This window comes from Thermobia domestica, chromosome 9 (assembly GCF_964235325.1).
Source record: "Thermobia domestica chromosome 9, izTheDome1.hap1.1, whole genome shotgun sequence".
Taxonomy (NCBI): Eukaryota; Metazoa; Arthropoda; class Insecta; order Zygentoma; family Lepismatidae; genus Thermobia; species Thermobia domestica.
Window position 1 is genome coordinate 243,290,082 of NC_137462.1, and position 23,343 is coordinate 243,313,424.

The 23,343-nt window shown below is 36.5% G+C and overlaps 1 protein-coding gene across 3 annotated transcripts in view; it reads left to right on the plus strand.

The window, feature by feature from the left end:
- The window catches only part of gek (serine/threonine-protein kinase gek), a 223,251-nt gene that overhangs the window by 154,589 nt on the left and 45,319 nt on the right, over nt 1–23,343 (plus strand). For all 3 annotated transcript variants that reach the window (XM_081725920.1, XM_081725921.1, XM_081725922.1), the window contains exons 19-21: nt 7,738–7,898; nt 10,060–10,297; nt 11,173–11,459. In XM_081725920.1, the coding sequence (XP_081582046.1) occupies nt 7,738–7,898; nt 10,060–10,297; nt 11,173–11,459 (686 nt within the window). The remainder of the gene's footprint in view (nt 1–7,737; nt 7,899–10,059; nt 10,298–11,172; nt 11,460–23,343) is intronic.

A 23,343-nucleotide genomic window follows, 5' to 3' on the forward strand; every position in this document is an offset into this window, starting at 1 on the left:
AATCACATACTAGGATATAATATTTCAATGGCAGTGAATCAGTTAATAACCTATCTTCCAGTGCGGAATATGAAATTTTATACAAAAGTGGATAAGAGAACATCATCATACTGGAAACAAGTTTAGCAGCAGTGACTCTCCAAGTCGATATTGTATTTAACTGCACAAAATTTTCCAATGTGGATGAAGAAGCACTAGTTTTTTTTAACGATTTTTGTTATTATTGCTCAGAACGTTGGAAAAGTTATCGTGTAAATATAAAGTATGAATTTATATTGACCCTAAATAGTGCACTTTATAAAAAAATATGAATTAGAAATACCGTATATGAGATACTATCTATAGGTGGTTTTCGTTATTTGTTTTAGTATTGGAATACGTAGATAATTACAATTGATTTACTGCCACTGAAGTGCTATGCTCTAATATGTGATTAGCTAAACATCTACAAAAATTAAGCTTAAAATCACTGAAGAAAAGCAGTCGTGAATTTTGCTAAAAATATTGATGAGCGTTTAAAGGAAAACATCTACTAACACACCCAGGTTAGTATTGTGTTATATTTTTAGGGGGCCGCGGTGGCTCAGTGGTAGAGCGTTCACCTCTGGTGCTTGAGGTCCCGGGTTCGATCCTAGCCCCCGCAAAGTGAACTTTGTGGTGGACAAACACCGTGTGCGTGGATTTTCCCGGGGTTCTCCCGTTTCCTCCCACTTTCTTCATTCCACCATTTCATTCATTACTCATCATCACCGTTTCCTTTAGCCTAACTGGCATAATAGGGACGTAAAACTCAAAGATTTCATTCATTTCATGTGTTATATTTTGATATGTTTTCTATACGTTCGGTCGGTCCACATAAGAACAGTTAGCTTATTGTAATTGAAATAAAATATTCTTGACATACTTATTTCTGCAATTGCTAAGCGTAGACTATAAAGAAATTTTACAATATGATTAGCATTTAGCGGGACGAAAGTGTCCGAAGATGAAATGTATATCAATCGACAGATTTCATTAAGTGCAAGAAAATGATATGGGTGGGTATAAATCTTCATGTGTAGTTTTTAAGAAAATTGGAAAAAAATGAGCTAATTTGTCAACCTAAAAAGAGGCACGGTAGTTCAGTAGTAGAGCGCTTATCTTTGGTGCGTGGGGTCCCGAGTTCGATCCCCGGCCAAGTAAGTTTCTGGTTGACAATAGCGTGTCCATGGGTTTTCCCGGGATACCCTCGTTTCTTCTCACTTTCTCATTCCACAAATTCTTCCATCATCATTCACTTGCTGTAATCGTCTCCCTTAGCCTAAAGAGCATAATTGTAGAACGTCAGACTAAAAAGATGATGTAAACCTAAAAATGGATGTTGTACTATAACTCGCCACGTGTTAAGATAAAACAGATTGAAGTATACATTAGTTACGCGTTTCGTTATTGATACTAGCGAGTTGACAGTATACAGTGCGTTTAATGAGATATTAGCTGAACTTGCGCTCTCTACACAGCGCATCCTTTACATACAAGCATGAATCTCCTTGTCATTCCTCACAACATCTGTACATATCCCTTTACAGATTGAAGTAAAGGACGTTTTCATGGGAAATTTTCTCGATATCTTGCACCATTTGCAAGATTGAGCCTACTTCCGGTTGGAGTTTCTAATTCATGTATGATCAGTGTTTTCTTTCTTCTTGCATGAAGTATGTAATAAGCAAATACATTACGTACAAAATTAATTATAATGTCACTGATATATGGTGTTCATTGAACAAAACACTCCAAACAATAAAGATTCATCTTAGACATGGAAATGGTTATCCTTCGTTTTTCAATATCATTTGGCCATGAAACTAACGCCTGAGAGGTACAAAACTCCTATATACAATGATGTGGTGTTTGAATGTATAACTCGTAGGATATGTTTTTTTTTTTTTTTAAATTTCAACACTTCCAGTGTACTTCTAAAAACGTAATAACGGCCATGTTTTTTAAATATTCAATTAGAACTGAACACTCTACACAAAATTTGGAATCGATTAGTTTCTATCACTTAATGGTTTTCGAGATTTCATTGTCGAAAGGATTGGAAACAAACATATAAGCGTAGCATTTTAACATATAGATAGGCCAAAATCATGTTTACCTCTTGAACTTTAATTTTTGTTTAATTATTATTATCCCAAGATATGACACATGTTAATCGATATATCACATCGAGCTGAACAAAGTGTTATGCGTAGGGGTTAATTCTGATGAGTAGTTTTCGACAACGATCGTAAAACGTGGCGTTAACGAGAACGTTCGGTACCAGTCTGATGCAGTTGATAGTTTCTGTTTTGCTAGAATAGATTATTTTATTTCTTTATTTACTTTATCTTACCACGTAGTGTTGTAGCCCGTTATGCGCTTTTGCTTCTTAAATTATTTTCCTCCAGTCTTTCCCCATCACTTTCCATCCTTGGATCTTCACTTTTTTCAAAATAACTTTCAATGCCATCCAGTCATCTAAATTTTAGCCTTCCTTTTCTTCCGTTGGCGTGGGCGACCCGGGTTCGATTCCCGGTGGGAGCTCATGTGGTTCGGATTCTACGTTAATCAGTAGGTCCACGTTTCATATAGCCTCGCTGCTGAACGGGACGTTAAACCCAAAATCATCATCACCTCCTTCCTTTTCTTTTGCTGGAGTAAAGTCTTTCATTATTTTGTATGACATTCGATCGTTTTCCATTCTTTTTTACGGACCTAGGTATATCCTTTTTCTTTATTATATCGTTTATCTTTTTGTTATTTATAATTCTACAAAATTCTTGTAAAGTTTCTATTTTCATTATTGCGTTGAAGTTAGTGTTATATAGACACTGTAAAACTAGAAACTAATAGTAACAGCAATTAATCCTTACGAAGCTTCCAATCGTACAATACTTTCGTTATACTGAACTTCGATAAATGTAAATTTGCTTTAATGTATTAGTAAAAGCTAAGATGAATTTAGGGCTCAATATGGATCAATACCTTAGGAGGAAAAAATGTTATCTTTTTGTTAAACTTTGCTAAAGCAGCTTGATCGTTCTTTAATTTCAAGGTAGTACTATGCCCAATTTTTATCTGTATCACTATTACGGTAAACAAAATTGCCCGTTATTACAATGTCATACACACAATGTGTGAAATTTTTTTTTAGGAAATTTTTAGTCTGAATACTGTTAGTATTCCAAGTAAGTATTGTCATTTCCCTAATTTAATCTTCATCCGAATTTGTATGTACTTGATGAAATACTAATTTCAAGTGTCCCCTGTGACAGCACGAAGAAATAAGACAAATGGAAACTGATAACAGATGATTCATTATCCTTCTCGATTTAGAAATTTATTCTGCCTGGATTGGTTTAGCACAGAATAGGATCTGATGGTGAGCGTTGTTTCTGGGCGATAAACTTTTGAGATTTTGAAGTCGATGTTATCCACGTTAACAATGGCGTTGTAGTTTCGATTCTTTATTTGCATACCGATTCCAAAAGTAATAACTTTTCGTCAAAGATCATCATTACCTGTTTAATAATTATTAGTTGAATGATGACCAGTTCATGGAGAACCAATGATCTAAAAATGATTTTAAAAAGTAGTTCCTTCATTAATCATGAACAATTTTCAAAAAAAAAAACAAAAAAAAATGTCAAAGTCTATAAATTCGTTGAAAAATGGTTTACACATTGTCCAATGATCTGTGTTTTCTCTGATAACAAATCTATTGAAGTTGTTTTCCAAAAGTTACGTCAAAGTTTATATACAAATATTTAAAACACAGCTCTTGTTTGTCTCATACACATACGTGTTTTTTTCCGCAACCAGTTTATCATCCGAACTGTATAAGCTGGGACACATTGAGCGGTCCCGTCAACTGCTTTACTTGAATCTGTATACGATAGGTTAGTGCCAACGATATTCACATTTATTGATTTACTAGCAGAATAGCCGTTCTTCACACGGGGAGAATAGTTTCATTTTGGACATAAAGGACACCAAAACTGTCACCAATCAACTGAGGAACTTCAAAAACTATGAATTCGATATTATTATCGGTCATTTTCAATAAATTTTACATGTAACAATCCCCTCTCAGGAGTACTAATGAAGGCTGAATTTGGATTTAAACGGCATTGAAAGCGTCACTGTTCGTCTCAGCGACCCGAAACCTATGATCTGACCCTAATATCAATCATTTTCAATCATTTTGATATATCTTCCTCCTCCCCAATTTGCGGGACTGAATTTGGATTTAAACGGCATCAGAAGTGTCACTGTGCATCTCAGCAACACCGAAAACTGTGGATTTGACACATGTCGGTCATTTTCAATCATATATATATATATATATATATATATATATATATTCCTCTCCCCTAAGTTGCTCCGTCAAAATGAAATGATAAAAGTCATTCTAGGGCCGCCCCTCATGTATTTTGAAAATTTGATCTAAATCGGTCGGATGGTTCAAGAGTTATTAGGTTACAGATATAGTCACTTTCATTTTTATTTATATAGATACATTTGTGAATAGAGTGTGACCTTATCACTAAATAATACATGCCTAGGAAACATAGTATTCTCATTGCGCTGAGTAAACGTCATAAATTGTATACACCTTTCTGAATCGTCTGTTGGAGTTGCAACTTGAAGGTATACCACTCTTTGGTATGCAGCTGTTCTAAGATGGACTTCTTGACTTACATTAGATACAAGCTATTTCCATTTAGTATACCTTGTTTGGGGCTCTTCACAATGGCTGCTACAACGAATCCTGTTGCCATGTTTTCATTGTTTGTGGTCCTTGGCTGCCCACTGTGTTTATCATCACACACAAACCCATTTAAGAACTACTTTTATCGGAGACACGCGTTGAACACTGGTGTACTCACCCTACTTATGTGACACCAATCATCGACACTAACTCGATTTGTTTTTTAGGGTTAACATCATGCTGACTTACCTAGCCAAACGTGATTGGATGGTGAATTACGGTTTAATGGAAAGATATAGAAAAACTAAGATAACCCATTGCATTTCTGAAAATTTCAACTTAATAGTCTGTGTATTCTAGACAAATAACTAAAACTAAAATTAAAAATAACTTCGTTTACAGTTTTCTTAAGGAAGTTCAGCCTAAACAATATGTTTTATTTCTTCTCGTTTAAATCCTTGAGCTAAATTGAAGGTATGTTCCATGACGCTCATACCTCCATCAGATATTAGAACTCCATTACTCACATTCAACATTTGATCCAAATTCCTCCACTTGGTTTCAAATTAGGGTGTTTTCAATTGCCTACGTATAATTAGTGAAGTTCGTATGGGCAACGCATTTTCCTTCGCATGACCAATAAAAGTTGACGTATCAGCAAAATCCATACTATAATAACGACATGTTTTCTGTTGCAACTAATAGTCATCTTTAACTATAAACATTAATTACCAATATCTTTCGTTACATGTGTAATTACCCTGCTAGAGGAGAGTAGGATACAAGCAGAGCATTTTCTGGTCTAGGAACTAACTTGGTAAGGCGGACTGGATTGAACTAGATCTCCATATAAACCAGATGATCAATTAACTTCTATAATAATCATCCTGTTCATTCTTAATCGCACTCCTCCTATTGGGATATAATGTAGTTTTGAAGACATCATTGTCCACTTTGATGTTGTTTCCGGAGTTAATAAGTCAGAATTTTAAGGATGATAATGAGAAACGTAAAAATGGCTGTATATCATATTCTTCACCACAGACAAGATGCTTCTTAGTAGCAGCTCTGCCAACACTGTTACTCCACCCCCTTTTTAAAGAAATGAACAGTTGAGTTACTTGCAGCAATATATAAATAAAATAACGATAACTCGAAAAGATTTCTCAGTTATACATAATTTGCATACTTGAACGTATCAAGTAAACGCTAATTTATATCACCTTTCTTGTAATGTTAAAATGCATGGCACATACATTTGGTGTATGTACACAGAGGTGTCATAATAGCTGAAAATTCTTGCTTTTTCAACTTATTTTCTGCTTCACGAAGAAAACATTTATTGCCGTTGCATTTTCTGGAACAGTGAACGGTTAGTACAACAGTCTGTAATAGTTTATCAATAATAAATGTAACTATATTCCTAGTAAAACTTACAGTTGATGGAACTCAATAAATTCCGTTGTAGACTTAAATAAGTTCCATAGTGACCATTCATAATCACAGTAACTATTCAATTCACATGTTTTTCTTTTCCTCTTCAACGAGAGAGGCTGAGGGTGTAGAGTGCTTGTTTCTGATTAAAGGTTTCTGGTTCAGTCCTATCTTATGTTATGATTGATTTTACCGTGTCTATGTCTTCTCAAGGTTCTCCCGTTTTTTCCTTTGAACTATAAGGCATAATCTGCAGATATTTAAAAAAAAGTGTTCACCTTCAACATGTACTGTTAACATTCTGATTTTTCAGTTAGATACAGGTGGCAAATCATTATTTTTTTCAACAAATTCGAATATTTGCTAACAGAAAATGTTTTCCAGTTATAGAGAAATGAACTTTAATATTCGGACGTTATAAACTTATAAATTTATCGGCTTTCGTATGTACAGACATAGTAGTTTAAAGCTAACAGAATGGCATGCTTACTCGATAGGAAATATGAATGAATAGATCGGTCGAAACTGAATTGATGATTTTGCTATAGTTATTATCAAGTTAAATGTTTTATTCGTCACTTTATTATTACTAATAAGGTTGAATTTGTCCACAAACAATTGGAGCCGACAGTAGAAACTCCTCAGTTATCTGATTGGTGTTCAGAGATAGAAATGGGTCATATAATAGGAAGAATGAAAGACGGATTGGTTATAATTCATCGTACGAAAGATTGCTGTTACAGTGAAACTTCGATTTGAAAAATGCCTTATTCGTGATTCCGAAGTTTTTCTTTCTTTCTTTTTTTTTTTTTTTTTTTTTTTTTTTTTTTCGGAATGAACTATATCAATTTACCCATAGAAACAAGGTTTCTGTTTCAAAGAAAGATCTTCAAGTTATAAACTATTGCTACTTTTAGTCAGTTGTGTATAAGTTGGAAGATTATTTTTACGGAAAATTCTATTTTCTAATCATTCACTTGTAATAAGCGGATTTCGATCCATCTTACAGTGTTGGTATTAGTAATTTTTCGTCTCCTTTAGACTAATTAGACTCGTATGACGTAAAACGAAAAAATAAATAATTAAAATAACGGTTAGGTTGTAAAACTTACATCGGAATGACTTCCAATCATGATTCATCTCTGCTAAAATTGATTCTTCCTACTTCCATAAACTTATTAGTCTCATTTATGTTAGTTTTATTTTTTCGTAAGTTCGGGAGCTTTTAGCTGTGAGGAACCTTTTTATATCTATGTTTAAACTTGATTGCACTATTTATGTTATGAGTTACCTCCCGATATTACTTTCTAGTTAATAAAACGACATAGTGCCATGAATTGAGTTGATTTGTAAATCTCCGAGACAACTGTTTTTAAATGTACTAAGGATTAATAAAATAGTGATAACACGAGTGAATAATGTATAAAACTTTAAACTTTCTTCATATTGCTTAATTTGTGAACCTAAAATACTAAATTCTGAGTGTTCCGTTAAAAATATTTTATGCGTGCACTTTTTTGTAATTTTTGTAGAAAATTGAAACATACATTTAAAATAAATTATCATCTTAGTTCCAGAACGACCGTCATCAAGAATGTCATATTTAGAACAATTTTTAAAAGAATCCTCTACCCGGCATGGTGGTTCAGTTGAGAGTGAAGAAGGAGATATTGAAGACAATAGAGCACCTTCCATTACAAGTAGCAAGTCAAATTTATCAGAGCTTAGTATAGTAAGTATTTGTTATTTCAGACTGGATACTTTGTGTGTAGTAATAATTTAAATGGTTATGTTGATTTTGAATGATTAAAGTAAGACAACTTAATGATACACAGAGAGAGAAAAATGCACGACTGAACCGGGACGTGGGCCCAGGATATTCGGCATACCGTGCTGATGCATTAATCCAGTCCGCTTCCTGAATAGCCATACATTTCCTCACTCTGTACTCATCCACTCTTTGTGTATCATTGAATTCTTACCTATAGAAGAATTGTTGTGTTAAAATCGTTTGTTTGCTCCATTTTTCAATATAAGACAGCTTAATTTTGTTGATCAGGACGTTAGGGTATTTATAGCACCCAACTGTAGCACGAATTGGAGAAGAGAGAAGGATATTTGATGGTCCAGTGGTAGAGCCTTCCTTCTAGTGCAAAGGGTCACTTGATCTATCCAAGGCGATCTCAATTTGTGGTAGATAGTATATCCGTTGGCTTTCTCTTATTATATTAGTTTCACCGTATTATCTTCATAAATTCTTTCACCGTCAATTCCTTGCATTTATCTGTCTTCTTGATCCCTAAGAAATAATATCATAGCGTTAAAGAGTATTTACAGATCGGAGTATAAATCAGTTATTAGTAAGAGTGTAATATTGATAAATGTGCGAATATAAATTAAACATTATGCTAAGGCAGTGATGGAGATCATACTGTTCAATTTCTGTTGAATAATACATGGCGATATCTTGAGAAAAGGAACCTGTGTAAATATCAGTGTAAATACATGTGTCGTTTTCCTATGATATGCAAATACTTTCTCACTTACCTTAAATAATCATTCCTTTTCCAACGACATCTACACATTAACTAATGAAAATATTATAGCTATAAGAGTATTAACATAGCCTACCTGTAGGATCATCCGTTTAGTCTCAGGTCATGTGAGTTTGTGGTGGACAACAGCACGACCGTGGATTTTTTGGAGGGGGGGGTTTCTTTCGTTTATTCTCATATTTTCATCTCTCCATTCTTTCATAATCATTCGCTTTTCGTTCATCATCCTTTACCCTTAGCCTATAGAGCATAACCGTCGGATGTAAACTGTCGGTTGTAACTTTTTTCTTTTGTTTTCTCCTTGTAGTTTTTAGTTTAATGTCTTACGTGCTTGGTGCCTAAGGGGAATGAGATCTAAGTTGGTACTTCGATTATAATAGAGATACTTCTTCGTTTTTCGTAAAGCGTGTAACTTTTCAGTTTTAATTTTTCTAGTATTGGAAAAGATAAGCAATTTTTTTAGCCATTTTCAGCACATAAAATACTGTGCGGAACGTCAGAACTGCAAATAAAAAATATACAGAGTTGCTTTTCTTGTTGGAACATTTTGTTTATAAAGAATATGAGTCATAGTTGATTTGGAAATATATTTGTTAACATAAAGAAATATCTCGAATACAATGACTGTTGTTTTGTAGCTATTAGGAAACGATACGGAGAAATTCTAGGATTATATTATGTATTTTGCAGTATTTTCAGCGATAAAAGTGTTTGAAACATAAAATTAATACTAATGATTCTTATTGTAAATTCGTATTCAAATCTTGCGGTCATACTTGAAATATGTGGGAAGAATTTGTTTACATGATCAGGGCGTGAAAAATCGCCTTCTCGCCAGTGGCGAATACTTTTTTACATTTGGCGAGTTAAGTCCGATCAATCCACAAGAAATTGAAGAATAAATAGCAGATGTCACGCTTTTTTTATTATTTGTAAGAAACATGCCAATAAACAAATAGAAAAAAATATATTGATACGTTTACTGTGTCGCAAAGTGATTTTTGTTTATTTGTATAAACACCGTAACTGTAAAATAGTCTGGCTAGTAGATATTTTGGCTGGCTAGTACTTGCAACCAAGATTTTTCAAGCCCTGCACATGATGTATGTGTAACATTATTTTTCATACTTTCCTATTTCTCTCTCTCTCTCCCTCGATCTCACCCTATTGAATGGTTTATATCATATGTAACTTAATAATTAACTTACAAAAAGAGCAATTTGTACTTTTAAGAACCTTTGATCATAACGTATTTTAAATGAGCATTTTTCTTACTTGAATATGTTTCGAATGATTTCGGGTTGGATTTGTCTGTAATGATTCTTATCTTTATTTTAGGATCATGGGTCTCCACCAGGACTTGAACATAAACCTCAAATAACGCATATGCCTCCGAAACCAAAGTCTCATCAGTTCCTTGTTCGCACATTTTCATCGCCCACCAAATGTAATCATTGTACGTCGCTTATGGTAGGACTTACTCGCCAGGGTGTTGTTTGCGAAGTCTGTGGTTTTGCCTGTCATATAGGCTGCTGTGAGAAAGTGCCTGCTATTTGTCCTGTACCTCCAGATCAGAGTAAGTTTAGCAATTTTTCCCATTAAACGTAACTGTGCTAACAAGAATATTGATACGCTTGTAATTTTGTACGTATAAATTTCGAATTGGCTAACAGCTACCAAATTATAATGAAATTTTAAAGCTTCAAGCGATCATTTTCAGTTTTTCTCTGCGTCCTTAAATAAGACTAGTTTATTATCCCTTCCCGCTAATCTGGTGGTTAGTGCGTGTTCCTTTGATGCGCGTGGTCTCGGTGGGAGAGCACAAAATATTAATCACTTTTTCATTAAACATACGTCTCCTTAAGCCTAAAGGTCATAACTGGGACGTTAAACAACAAACAAAAAAAAGTTTTTTTTTTTTTTTTTTTTTTTTTAAGGCTAAAAGAATTCTATTTGATCATATCTCAGTGTGTGTTATTAAACATGCAATACACCATTATTATGTCGCAGAGGAATCCGGAAGAACATTTTATTAATAGTTGAATATAAAAATTGCATTAGTGTAAGAAATTCATTCAAGTATCATTTCTATTAAAGCAACATATTTCCAAAGTTGAGAAAAGTCAAGAAAATTGTGATCCTTTAACATAGTGAAGTTCAGTTCTTACAGTTAAAATAAATAAATCATTTCACTTCAAGCAGTTTCATTTTGTAAATTTGATATGCTGTAGATGTACACTGGATGTCTAATTAACTATAGTAAAATAATTTATTGCTTCACATTTTTACTTACATATCACATTAAGAGCTTCTGTTGCTTAGTAGCAAGTATAATAGTGAAAACAATACAGAATACGTTATTTGTGTAATTGTGCGTATTGGTTTGAAGGAAATAATAACAGACAAGATAATTATGTATAATTTTGCTAATGAATTAACTTCTTTTTCCAGCAAAAAGACCCCTTGGCATTGATCCTACTCGAGGCATCGGCACTGCTTACGAAGGTTACGTCAAAGTACCTAAACCCGGAGGAGTGAAGAAGGGATGGATTAGACAGTTTGTGGTGGTGTGTGATTTTAAACTATTTCTGTATGATATTTCGCCAGATAGAAACGCTCTTCCAAGTGTGTATGTGTCTCAGGTATTAGATATGAGAGACGAAGAATTTTCAGTAAGCTCCGTGAGAGATTCTGATGTCATTCATGCTGCCAAGAAGGATATACCTTGTATTTTTAGGGTAAGTGTTTTGTGTCGAAACTCAAGTGGAATACGTGGTAGAGCTAACAGTGAGATTCTTATGTAAAGAAAGGGGCCGCGGTGGCTCAGTGGTAGAACGTTCACCTCTGGTGTTTGGGGTCCCGGGTTCGATCCCAGACCCCGCCAAGTGAACTTTGTGGTGGACAAACACCGTGTGCGTGGGTTTCCTCGGGGTTCTCCCGTTTCCTCCCACTTTCTTCATTCCACCATTTCATTCATTACTCATCATCACCGTCTCCTTTAGCCTAACCGGCATAACCGTGGGACGTAAAACTCAAAGATTTCATTTTTTTTTCATTTTTCTTATGTAAAGAAACATTATGGTAAGTAACATTTGTAGAAAATTCATTTTAATATAATGATCTACTTTCTTCATTAATTTTAAACGTTCATAAGTTAAACAATTTCATGTGTCGAGCACTCTACTTTTGCCTTCTACTTTCCAATATATATTTTTTCCTTTCTGCTGACTGATTATAATGTGGATAGTTAAGTATTTGAAAGGTGATTTGAACAATGCTAAATTCAAATGCTAACATGTCTACAGTATATGTATATATATTGTAGATGTATCAAGAAAATTTAATCCTTTGCTAAAATGAATTTGAAGTAAAGTAAACAAAGTTGTTGAGAATTAGCTCGATATCTAAATAGATTACCTATTGGAAGTGCTTATATAATTTCCGTAAACGACTGAATGTAAAATACTTCTGACTTTCCTTTTGCGTTGGTTTTTCTCTTTCAAGCGTACAGTTGATTGAAAATGACCTTCGTTGCCCTATGCTAATGCCGGGTAAAAGGTATAGATATACTAGGTATGCAATAATCGCAAATTTAAAGCGAAGCGATCGACTTTTATTGATTATAATGAATAATTATTCATAGAATTTTTTAGTGCATCAGTTGCTTTAGTGAATGAAGACGATATGCAAATAGTTGAATTTTGCCATAGCGGAAAGCATAAGGGCTTTGAAAAGTTATGTTCGCAAAACAAAAGGAAAAGGGCTTCGCCCTATGTCTAACAGGGTTGGCAAAAACTGTGTTTTTTATTGAAAAAAAAACAAAAAAAGGTTTTTTGTTTAAACCAGTTTTTTAAATAATTTGCTCTACGTATTTATATCACATATGGACAGAAATATGTTCCGCCTTTGGTGTTATGCAACAACCGAGTTATGCTGAAAGCGCAATCCAAACCGCTTCTCGGCTTACATCCGAAAGAAATTGTCCTCCATTTGAAACTCGAAACCGGGGCTAATTAGCCACGAATGCGATACGTCTGCCGACTCACTCACGAAGGACTTGTGATAAAAATACTTTGTACTGACCTTTACATACTTGTCAATATAATTGTCAAGTCATTTCAGAAGGACAAAAAGATAAGCAGTTACACAAATAAAACCATTATACAGAATTACATATGAACAATTTCAAAATACTGCAGAATACAGAATAACTAATTTAGTCCAAGGTAAATAAGTATAACGACTTAATTTGCATATCAGTAAGAAAAGTGAATAAAGATACGAATTATTTGAGTGCACTTCGGCTCTGACCCATTTACACATAAATAGATGCAAAAGATACTTCTGATTTCAATAAATGCCTCTCGTGAAGTTTGCATGACCCCCCACCCGCCCCTCGCCAAAAAAAGCACGGCATTTCGATGTATTTTATCAATAGTAAACATTATTAAAACGAAACAATATTTAGAATTTTTCATTGATTGCAATTGCATAACAATAATAATAAACTATAAAAAAAATCACAAAAGAAACAGTCAAACTTATTTTTTAAAAAAAGGTGCTTTTGTAGTATAATCTCTTTGAGTACTGAATGGAGAATTTAGGTCTGAATATAATACGAATAATATACGGTAGTGAAACGTGGCAACCAACAAATGTGTGTTCATCAAGATTTTACGAACACTTACACTTTTACGAACATTTTTCGTTTTTTGGTTTAAACCTTTTTTTTTTTTTAACAGCTGGTTTAAACCAGCCAACCCTGATTTCTAATGCTGAAAATTCTATTTTCCATTGTTCACAATAAGAATTTGCACACCAAATGCTTTTCCAAGGTTAGGCATCCCGTTTCTCTGTGATTCTTCCTCAACGGCATGTCCAATCGGGACATGCAGCCCCTTAAACATTCAACGCGCGCTCTCGAATCACATTGTCATATTTTGTTAAGAACGGTTTAGGCATTTCAGGGGAGTATCTTGACAAACGAATGGCTAAGTCGAGTAAATAGGAACTTCATTACAATAAGTAGGTCCATGAATAGGATCTGAATCATCAACAGTAGCAAAGTAGCCATGAATGATAACTCTTTTACATCTTTTCACTGTATCAAAATGACTGCTTTTCCTTCTGTTGTGAAATTAGATTGGGCGTAAATGCTCACGCGCTAAAGTTTCTAAGAATTTCTTAAAATATCTAGTTTTGAACTGAACCGATATCGATAATTCGACGTACCGAAAATATCAGTAACTTACTCTCATGGCTTAAGAAACTTAAACGATTCATCATTACAGAAGAATAATAAAATAACTCACGTGTATGCATTTTGGGCTGAAGGAGACAGCCGAATTAATAAAGATAAATGCTTATAAGATAATTGATGGAATGAGGATGTGGGAGAAACGGGACAACCCTGAGAAAACCCACGAGTACGATATTGTTCACCACAAACTTGCATGACCGGAGATAGAACCATGGATCCGTTGCACCAGAGGTGACAACTCTACCATAAGCCACCGTGCCCTACACCCTGCTTCCCGAAGCCTTGTATTATATTATTCCCATATTCTAGGCCTGACCATAGGTCTCTTTCTAACCAGAAATCTACCCCCCACCCAGGTTTCCATACGAACGATGTGCCTCATCACCTTAGGCGTGTTGATCTAACAGTTCTCACCTACCTGGAGAACATGGAAAAGTCGGGGAATTTCATGAAAAGCTGAAAAAATCGGGGAGAAATCTGAGAATATAAGTGCGGATTCTTACTTCTCAGAAGCCATATCTCTTTTTACCTTAACCGGCTATTTGCTAGAGGATATTTTATAAAATAAATTTGTTTTGCAAAACTTGTTTACCTGCGCACACACTTTATGCATGCGTATGCATAGTAAATGAGGAACCCCCTGAATAAGAAAAGTATAGTTACTTTTTACTTTATATATGGGTCCGAAAGTTTCTAGATCGCGACCTAGAAAGGCTGCAAAAGTCAAGGAATTGGTGCTCACCAAATAATGGGAACCTTGTCTAATATTTGGTATAATGTCCAGTGATGCATATATATTATGGAGTTCCACGTTATGTAACACTTTGTTCACATGCCTTATCCTTACCATAACGAAGAAAAATTCAAGTTGGAAAATAAAATCTTTGAGTATGTAAAAAGCTTATTTAGTGCTATGATGGAACTAGGCTCTCCAGAAGGTCTTAAGTTTCATTCTCTTCCCGCATAATAGCACATTTCTAGCAAAACTCTACGCTATGGGAAATGTATTCGCAGCTTGATTGTTTAAATGCAAGCTCACCTTACTTCAGAAGCCGAAGTTCCTATGAAAATACTAACATTTCTTCGTGTAAATTATGCTCATTTCCTCCTGTAAGAGCTTTTTGTCCTTACGTGAAAGATGTCAGTAGCAGGAGATCGTTTGTGCATTACTTCCGCGCGTAGTCTCAATCCTACTTTAATGTAACTTTAATCCAATGTGGATGTAATGTGTGTTTCATCAATTAAGTCTTTGGCCCGCTGTATCGTTACAACACTTTTAAATCTGCAAATTACCTGCCCACAAGCGACATACATTGATAAACAGACAGCATAAGTAGTGTCAGCTATTAACTTGATTGTTTCTACTAGGAAGTACCGTTATCCACAGACTGGCATGTTTTTTTAATTATAAATAAGATAAACTTCGATATTCATTCGTAGAAGGTCACATTTTAACATTGTTGTTGGAATTTAATTTCCAAACCCATATACAGATGGTGATCAGAAGAATGGAAACACCTGAACGAAATTGCAACTTACCAGATTAATATGGTGTCGGGCCACCTTTCGCCTTCAGAACAGCCTTGATGCGACGTGGGATGGAGGCATAGAGGTCGTGAATGGTAGCAAGTGGAATTTTACAGCATTCCTTATGCAGGGCATCGGCCAGTTCTGTGAGAGAGGATGGAGGTGGAAATCGTCGCCGGAGTCGTGTTTCCAAGACGGACCACAGATGTTCAATTATGTTGAGATCTGGGGATTGGGCGGGCCAGGGGAGGTGTTGAACTTCATCCCGATGTTCCTCAAACCACGCTGCAACAACGCCAGCTGTGTGAATGGGTGCATTATCATCCTGGAAGATGGCGTCATTGTCCGGGAACAACATCCGGACCATAGGATGCAAGTGGTCTCCTAAAATTGCGACATAATCGTTGGCAGTGATTCGTCCGCTAAGTGTGACCACAGGACCCAATGAAACCCATGATATTGCGGCCCACAGCATCACCGAGCCGCCGCCATGTTTCACAGTTGGGCGGAGATATTGCAGATCATAAGCTTCTTTGGGCGTTCTCCACACATAAACACGGCCCGTGGTTGAGAATAGGGTGAAGGATGACTCATCCGACCATATCACACGTTTCCAGTCCTCAACGGTCCAAGTTGCATGGTCGCGGCACCATTTGCGGCGTGCGAAAGCGTTATGGTCCCTAATGAGCGGTTTGGCCCGTGCAACACGACCCCGTAAGTTCATGTCATGTAATTCTCGGCGGACTGTGATTGTCGAAACAGGGTGGGGGAGGTGCTGATTGAGTTCCTCCGTCACTTGCTCCGCAGTGGCACGACGGTTCAGCGTGACAATGCGCTTTAATATCCGGCGTGACATGTCACTCATGATTTTCTTCCGCCCACTGTTCCGCTTCCCCGATGTGGTTTTCCCGTGTGTTGTGTAGGCCGTCATCACCTTCGACACTGTCCCACGCGACACACCTAACACAGTAGCCACTACCGTCACACTCACTCCACATAACCGCGCACCAACAATTTGCCCTCTTTGAAAATCTGAGAGGTCTCCCATTTTACACTACCTCCGTCGGCTGCAGCCACTGGACACTGCTGTTCCACTGCGCCTGACATAGTATGGAGACCGACCTAACACACCACCACCAGCGGTCCGGCGCTGCGGGTGCCACGACACCACTTCCAAGCTATACATCTGACGTGTTGCCAACTACAGGCGTTTCCATTTTTCTGATCACCATCTGTATATACATACCCGTTCGGGAATCATGCATAACGAATTTTGTTCGCGCTCGATCAAATTCACTGTAATGATGTCCAGCTGTAATCTTGAACACAAAGCAATGTGACTACATTTCCTTCATTTTTATTGCACATACTCGTATATCAGTATAAACAAATAATAAAATGCTTTTCTGCACGTTTCAGTTAAATATGGATGTGAGTGTGTGTGTGTGTTCCACCATAACTCTTGAACACCTGGAGCTATTTTAATCAAACTTGATACACATATCTTACTTACAGTCTGGAAAAGAGTACTGTCGGGCTAAGGCCTCGTAACACATCTAGGGGAAAGAGGGAGGAAGGAAACATAAAAATCAAAATTGACCGATATTAGTACCGAACCCATAGTTTTCTGATTCCCTAAGATGATTGGTGACAGTTTAGTGCCCTTTTAAGTTCAAGGCCAATTCCCAGTTGGGATAAGATCCGCCTAGTACTCCTAGAGGAAGGAAAGAGGGCTATAACATGATAAGAAACGACAGATAATAAAGAAGATAAGAAACGAATGCATAGTTTCGGGGTCGCTTAGATAAATGGTGACACACTCAACGCCGTTTGAGTCCAATTTAAGCCCTCATTAGCATCCCGGGGGTAAAATAGTGACGTAAAAATATTGAAAACGACAGATATTAGTGACAAATCATAAGCTTTAAGTATCGCTAAGTTAATTGGAGGCAGTCCTGGTGCCGTTTAAGTCCAAGTTCACCCTCCAGTGGGGACAAAATCTTCAGAGCACTCCTGGTGGAGAGTGGGAGGGGCAGGCATAAAAATGATTAGAAACGACCGATATTAGTGTACATAGTTTTAGAGGTCGCTTGGATAAAGAGTGATATTCCAAATGCCATTTAAGTTCAACTTCAGCTCCATTAGTACCCTAGGGGGGGGGGGGGAGGCTAAATTATGGCATGAAAACATAATTGAATATGTACCATGTATTAGTGTCGAATACATAGTTTTCAGGGTCGTTGAAATGAATACTGACGCTTCCAATGATGTTTCAGTCCAAGTTCATCCCCATCTGCATTGAGTGGGGTGGAGGAGATGAAAAATAAAATATCAAAAATGACTGAGATACTTTTGGGCCACTCATATATATATATATATATATATATATATATATATATATATATATATATATATATATATATATATATGGGTAAAAGTGGATCTGAAAAGGTAGAAGGACGGTAGGTAGCGGCATGACGTCAAGCCGTTCCCCTGCCTATCTTTGCGCATTGTAATTTTTTAGGAGCTGGGGGGCGCCGTACACACTTTTATGGAGGTGTGGGAATGACGTCCCCCCGCGTTCCCCTCACTTTTAATCATATATATAACTTTTACTAGGTAAGGTAGGGTAAAAATGGAGCCCAAATTTAACGAAAGTCATACAGCGAAAAAATATTTTGGATTATTCAATACTTTATGTTGCAGCAGAACTACGAAAATTAATACAAAAGAAAACCAGAACGTTAAGAATCAATTACTTGTTTTACTGAGAGAGAGAAAATATAGCTCGAATTACTTAGTTCTGTATAATATGTATGTCCCTGTTTCGCTAGTAATTTTCAATCAGTGTAAAATTTCAACATCATGAACGCACGATTAGTTTTCTCGAATAAAGATGGCATGCACCGCTGAGAGCTCAGTAATAAGCTGAATCTATTGTACGGCACTAGATATATGCTTGTGTAATGCATTACGACCTTATGCAACTTGTATAAGAAACAGAATGTATTTAAAGTGAGACGCAAACTATGCGAAACATCATAATTGAATCTAATGTGTTTGGTGATCCAACCCAAGACCACACATTAACAAAGATGAGTGCCGATGTGTTGCGTTATCCGTTAGGAGGTATCAAACAATTCTGATTCAAAGGATAGAAATAAACTACTATATAGTACTGGAGTTCATTTAATAGAGTTTAATTGTATAGGCAGTACTGACGCTATATGAGACAAAGTCTATTGCTGAAAGTGAAATATGGGTTACTATTAGGATTTTATCCCAGGTATGATATACCCACTGATGATTGAACCTGGAACACACGCATGGAAAGCATTAGCACTAGCAAACTAGCTATTAGAAGGTACACCATACCATAATTGAAGGGTTGGATGCAAGAAACAGATATGCCCATTTTTAGATTTTTTTCCAGAGCTGCGTGCTTCTTGCTCTAACGTCACGATAATCACTGTATGTAGGTACATCCCTTTATATTATCCCCTTACCGCATGCCGTGCCATATATGGCACATTCCCTTTTTTCACTTTAGCTTTTATGTAATTTATCAAATGCGCCAAATAACTGTTTCTTCTGCTGTGTTGAGATATTGACGTTTATGAATAAGATATTTTGGTGTCATCTGGCATGTTCTTTGGAGTTGTATTAGGCGGGGAAACGTTGACATGTGGTTTTTGTGAAGCAGTGGATTTTTAACAGTGAAGATATTTTTTTGGCGAAACATTGTGCGCACTTTTCCAAACAAAAAATATTACATTCAAGATAAGTACTTTGAGATGTATTTCCAACAATAGGATCTTCATTTTGTATGTTCGTATTGGAGGAATGTGAAAAAAAAACGTATGTGCCATATATGTCAAACCATGCGTTTACAGGTACTTTTATGTTCTTGAAGTGTGGAAGTGACAACTACTATAGTCGTTCTGCAATTCTGTTACAGCAGTTGATCCAGGGCTTATATATATGATGGACGTTCATCAGTAGCTGTTAAAGAACTTCCAAATGGTGAAGAGTGAATTATCAGTTTTATCTGAGGATGAATCAGCACTAGATCCAAGAAATACCAATATTTTGTTATCGGACTTGGATGAAGATTCTGTTGCTCCTTCCCCTGAGAGGATTATCATATCCAATTCTGATGATGCAATGAATTCAAATGTTTATGATGTCCCTCTCTATCTCATAAATAATTCTCAGGATAGGAGGTCTACGTATGGTGAAAAACATCAAGCGGAGACCTAGAAACATGGAAAAGTCCCAAGAAGATGTAAAATTTCAAGGCTCTTAGGACTTACCTGAAGAAATAAAACTCTTATAAACGCCTATTGAATATTTCAAGTACTTTTTCATTGATGAGATTCTTCATTACGCAGTTGAACAGTCAAAGCTATATTCAACACAAGTTCGACCAACAAATGACTACAAATAAACTTGAACAGCTTATTGTGTGGTTTTCTACATGTCAATTATTCAACTCGCAGCTACTAGAAATTACTGGAACGGAAGGCTTGGTCATGAAACGGTAAATCAGGTGATGAGTTGTGATCGGTTTGAAGAGATCAAACAGTTTATTTACTTCAATGCCACTTCAATTTTTATTCCTGTAGGAGAACTTGGCAATGGCATACTTCATAAGATTAGGCCTTTTCTTGAACATATACTAGAGCGTATGAGAAAAGACTCCAAAGAAGAATTGTTGGCAGTCGATGAGCAAATCACTCCCATAAAGTGTAGATCATCGGTAGAACAATATAACGCAAAGAAACGTCATAAATGGGGTTATAAAGCATTTGTTCTGAGTGGAATTGAGGCTCAAAGTAATATTGTTCCTACTGCAGCTCCAGACTTAGGCGATAGTAATAACGTTGATGTTTGGTTGACTCAGTCTGTATCTCGAAATATAATCCACAAAATATTCTTCGAAATTGGTTTACAAATGTACCTTTAGAATTTTATCCCTACGCACTTCTAGGAAAGTTTATCTTACTGCATAGTGTGCCATATATAACACGTACTTACTTCTCGTTGGAATTAAGTGAAAAATCTAAAATTCAAGTTTTAATTCATTTTTCAAGTTCCCATATAAGGATTTTCAATACTGATTATTTTTTCGCGAAAAGAAAAAAAAATCATGCGGAAATGGGTTAAAACACTGAATAAAATCATCGGATCCACATGATTCCTACATACAATGTAGAGTGATATTTTTTCCTACTAGAACATGTGAAAACCTCAAATTCGCTAAAGAAAGAAAAAAAAATGGACCTACTTGGTTCTTTCATGCAACCTTTCAATTATAAGTCAAGAATGAAGGCAAAAATAAGTAGCGGAAACGATAGACTGCACGATAATAGCACTTTCACAATTTTAATTTCACACTATTTATTTCGATACTTTCGAGACGAGACCGAGACTGTTATTTATCAACCGAGACGAGACCGAGACTGTACAAAGTCTCGTCTCGATACCATCTCTACTGATAAAACATTAAGTGAAGAGCTTAAAGCCTGCCTAGTTTAGTTTGCGCCATTATGTTTTCACTATTATTTTGTATGTAATTCGTTGTACGTCGAGCAATTGTTTGTTCTTATGTGTATAATTTAACAGTCGCAAGTGCTTATTAATACATGCCAGGTTGTATTCGCAGCTGTCAGTTATTGTATAGCTCACATGTCGAAATGGCTGAACACCAACCCTTACGAGGCCTAATCACTGCGAAATTAAATACCGCTAATTTTACAGTAATTATGCGATATCTTCAAACTGATAAAAGATAATCGAAAAGTGGAACAAGAGCTCGCTAGACAATATGATTTTACATGAAATACCGTTATCATAACTCACTCATATCTGCTTTCGATTTCCAGCTCTTTAGAAAATCGGCATTTATTTTCGCGTTTATACGAGGGTGGGCTGATAAGTTCTCGGCCCGACTCAGAAGGACTTGAGCTGCAGGCATGAAGGTGTGAGGCTATTTAACATAGTCCCCTTTAAGGTCAACACACTTGGCACTTCGATGCTGCAACTTCTCCAACCCCTCAAAAAAAATCTCAAGGTCTGCAAAAAACTGTTCCGCAGCTGTTATCACCTCTTCATCACTGTGAAATTTCTGTCCTTTCAGTGCTGTTTTGAGTTTTGGAAACATAATAATCAGAAGGGGCAAGATCTGGCGAGTAAGGTGGGTGGTCAATGCACTGAAACCCTAGGTCCCTCAGAAAACCCATTGTTCTGCCAGCCTTGTGGACTGGAGCATTGTCCTGCAAGAATAAGACACCTCGTGTCAACTTTCCCCGGCGCTTTTCTTTAATAGCATCCTTTACCTTAGCCAGCAGACTGCATAATACTTTGCAGTTATGGTTTGGCCCTTTGGAAGGTAGTCTGAGAGCAAAACATCACCCTTATCCCAGAATATTGAGGCAAGCACCTTCCCTGTGGACTTTTGTGCTTTGAATTTTTTGGGCCTTGGAGATCCTGAGTGGCGCCACTCGCATGACTGCTGTTTGGTTTCCGGATCAAAGTAATGCAACCACGTTTCATCCTGGGTAACAAGCCGATTCAAAAAATCGTCCTTGTAGTTCGCAAAATGCCGTAAAATCACCTGCGATGATCTCGCACGTTCGCGTTTCTGATCCGCGTTTAAACATTTCGGAATCCATTTCGCAGAAAGCTTGTGCATGACCAACTGATCATGGATTATTGACCCAACACGTTCTTTTGGATATGTGCACTTTGTCAGCTATCTCCTGAAGCGAAATCCGTTAGTTGCTAAAAATCAGGTCATGAATCTGGTCCACTTTTTCCGGAGTTGACACAGACACTGGCCTGCCACACCTGTCAACATTTTCTGTTGAAAATTCACCACGCTTGAAGTTCGCACACCCTTTCTTCACAATGGAGTATGAAGGGCACTGTCCAACCAATGTGTCTAGCATGCAACCATAGATTTCCTTGGGCGACTTCTGTTGCAGGAAAAGAACTTCATTACACCTCGCAACTCCTCTTTGGTGAATTTGACATTTGGCTCCGCTATGGTTCATTCAATTACCTGTAAAATAAAAACCGTTCATGGTAGAATTGTAAAATTTGGTACTTAAACATATAAAAGATCAACATTTCACAGGACATCAATTACATCAGGGTAGTACATTCAGAAGGGGGTCGGACCGAGAACTTATCAGCCGATCCTCGCAAATGACTACAAACAAAAAGCTACTAGGGTGACTGTGATATCGGTACCTCATGCAAAATAATATCGTCTAGCGCGCTCTTGTTCCACATTTCGAATATCTTTTATCAATTTTAAGATATCACATAATTACTGTAAAATTTGCGGTATTTTAATTTCACAGTGATTAGGCCTCTTAAGAGCCCTCCTCACTAGCCTAGTGGCTGGCGGCTCGCCTTTGGTGCACAGAATCCCGGGTTCGATTCCTGGTGGAAGAGCATTGAGATTTGAACACATTACACTAATTCGAATTCCATCTTAAACTGTAGGGCATCGTCTCTTATAACCTTATTACTGGAAAAGGGCGCTACATTTCAACGAACAAATCAACCTAAAGAGTGAAAAAAGTAATAATCACACGGCCATGGTAACAGGACATCTGGTTCGATATCCGGTTCGTTAGCACCTTTTTAATTTTTGAATATGTCGCCCAATATTTTAGGTACTTAGTTCTGCTTATTATCAGACCAAAGGCAAGAAGGTTATCGAATGTAAAAATACGTTATAAAGTTTAACAGGAACACCTAATAATCCCGATCATTAAATTGCATCATGTCAGCCCGATATAAAGGCAGCGAAAAAATAACAGCAC